Source organism: Anarhichas minor, unplaced genomic scaffold, assembly GCF_050575085.1.
Source record: "Anarhichas minor isolate MPS153535 unplaced genomic scaffold, ASM5057508v1 ptg000024l, whole genome shotgun sequence".
Classification (NCBI taxonomy): Eukaryota; Metazoa; Chordata; class Actinopteri; order Perciformes; family Anarhichadidae; genus Anarhichas; species Anarhichas minor.
The window spans coordinates 13,999,932-14,002,500 of NW_027466470.1; the positions used below are offsets into that span (position 1 = coordinate 13,999,932).

The 2,569-nt window shown below is 42.7% G+C and overlaps 1 protein-coding gene across 1 annotated transcript in view; it reads left to right on the plus strand.

Moving 5' to 3' along the window:
* Positions 1–422: 422 nt before the first annotated feature.
* The window catches only part of armc6 (armadillo repeat containing 6), a 3,424-nt gene continuing 1,277 nt past the window's right edge, over positions 423–2,569 (plus strand). The window contains exons 1-5 of the mRNA XM_076097495.1: positions 423–893; positions 1,449–1,525; positions 1,615–2,185; positions 2,296–2,441; positions 2,536–2,569. The exon at positions 2,536–2,569 is cut by the window's right edge and continues 98 nt beyond it. Coding sequence (XP_075953610.1) covers positions 764–893; positions 1,449–1,525; positions 1,615–2,185; positions 2,296–2,441; positions 2,536–2,569 — 958 coding nt within the window. The 5' untranslated portion in view covers positions 423–763. The remainder of the gene's footprint in view (positions 894–1,448; positions 1,526–1,614; positions 2,186–2,295; positions 2,442–2,535) is intronic.

Here is a 2,569-nt window from a genome sequence, read left to right on the forward strand (position 1 = left end):
ACACAACAGCAACAAAAATAAAAAAAACTGTTACCTCTAATGGGTATTTCACGATGTGTATCCACTAGAAATAGGAGATAACAGAGTTTATCACGGGGATGTTATCAATTACTAAAATACTTCCTTTATTTTGAAGGGAAAGCCGTCAAAATAGCTTCCGCTTTAAAGTACCCTTTTGTAAAATATCACGGAGCGCTTCCCTTTTCTTGATATGGAACAAACTATTTGTCTATTTGTAAATTTATTCCCGTGTCGTGAGCCGGTGATAAAATAAAAGTCATGAAATAGTTGTCTTCGGGAGAAACCAAGGGAGAAACGGCAGACGGTCTATTGGTGGAACTAATGTAGTGCAGTGTATGTTCCAACCGAGAATATTTATGAGTCGGACCGTTTGAGGAATTTACTATTCACTACAATTCTTGCGCACAACTCACGCCCTAACTAAGCACATCCATGCCTACATGCAGTGAACACAACGACTACGGAAAAGGCGTAAACCGACAGCGTTGGACGGTCGATTCATGTCAGTTGGCGGTGAGAACAGTTAAGTGATTTGACTCGTGCTATTTATGACGATATTTTTATCAAGTGGGAAAAAAACACTACATTACAACAGCTTTATGTCACGGTAACTTTGTGACTTTCAACAGCCAGTCGGCAACAAGAGCAGAAACACAGCATCTATTAGCTAACATTAGCTACTACTAGCTATCTTTGATCAAACTGAATAGATACAATCAGCTTTCTCATCTGTTGACGTTAAATGGCAACAATGGAAACGCGGAGGATCACACAGGAAACCTTTGACGCTGCTGTCAAGGAGAACATGGAGGAGTTTGAGATGGATCCCGACGAGGCTCTGAGGGAGGCTATGGAGCAGTTTGAGTCTCAAGGTAACGTAGCTAGAAAGAAAAATGACTTGTAGTTGATTATTGTACAGCTGAGCGTGTATATTGCCTCTATGAGAATGAGGCAATGTTATGATCTATATAAACGTCAGTGCTAAATATCAGTATGTCTAGCTGTTTCTTGAAAATTTGGATAAATTAAAATGCTCTTAGTGGCTTTACAGACTGCCATATATAAACATCTCTGTACCTTTATGGGGAGTTTGAGACGATTAAGTATTAAAAAGTGATTTATTTTTCACCCCTTAATTAACTGGATGTAACTGTCTTGAATAATTGTCCACCAACTCGCACACAGAGTGAGGCTGCAGTGTGACTGATCTGTTTTATAAAATCCTCTTTGAACAGTTGATATTCCTACATTCTGATTTTTGTCATCACCTTCAAAGTGTGTAGTTTCAAAGTAGATAATACACTCATAAGCACCAGCCTGGCTGCCTCTGAATTTAGTTTTGCAATGCTTACCGAATTATGATTATTTAAAAGGTTTTTGTGCTTGATATTTTCTGTCTTTAACCCCAATCTTATGTGTGGCCGCAGGTGTGAACCTCCGTTGTATAGTAAAAGCTGTACCAAGTGTCTTATCTGATGGGGAGCAAACACACGAGGTCTTACAGGTGAGTTCTGTTCTTTTGTGAAAGGGGATTGCTGACCGCAAAAGTGTCGTAATCTCACGTCTTTTTCTTTTCTTTTTTTTTACTTGCAGGCGTTGGATTCCCTCCGCATTGGGAAAGATTCTGCCGGTTTGAAGGAAGTGACGGCAGACATGAAACGCTTCACTAAGCATTGCTTGCTTGGATTTGCCCAGAGGTACCTGGCTGCCCAAAAAGACGCCTACCCCATCATCCTCTCTTACTGCAAAAAGAGTGTGGAGGAGCAGGAAGCTGTGTTGACTGCACTGTCTGCTCTGGCTGCACTGACAGACGGACAGCCAGACTTGTTGGATGCAGAGGGCAAGCAGTTCCTTTTGAATGTCCTTAAGAAGTACAAGGCAGATTCCTCTGTGGTGCGTGCCGCCATCTGCACCGTGCGTCACTGCTGTTTGAAACATGAACAGAACAGGCAGGATTTGGTAAAAGGGGGCGTCGTGCCTCTTCTGACCGGTGTCATTACCCAACACAGTGGATCTGCTGAGCTGGTTAAGGAAGCCTCTGCAGCTCTCAGGGTCATGTGCTTTGACGATGACATCCGCGTTCCGTTTGGGCAGGCTCATGAACACGCAAAGATTATTGTTCTTGAGCACAATGGACTCAAGGTTTTAATTGACGCTGCGAAAGGTGAGGCCAGCTGATGCCTAGTTTATGTGGGTGTTTAGCAAAATAGCTTCAACTACTTTGTCTGATTTCATTAATGTAATTTCTTTATCTCCTGTGTTCCTCCCTCACAGCTCACCTCGATAATACTTCTGTACTGAGTGAGCTGTGTGCAACTCTGTCCCGTCTGGCTGTAAGGAACGAGTTCTGTCAAGACATCTGTGATCTCGGAGGATTGAAGCTCATCATGACGCTGCTTGCGGACAGCTATGAGAAAGCGGTAGCCAACTAAAAACAAGGGATTGTGATACAAACTGATTGAAGATTCAACCTCCATGTTTGTTATGCTCACTGAACTGATGTTCTTCTTGCAGGAGTTGGTTCGGCAGGTCCTTAGTGCAATACGAG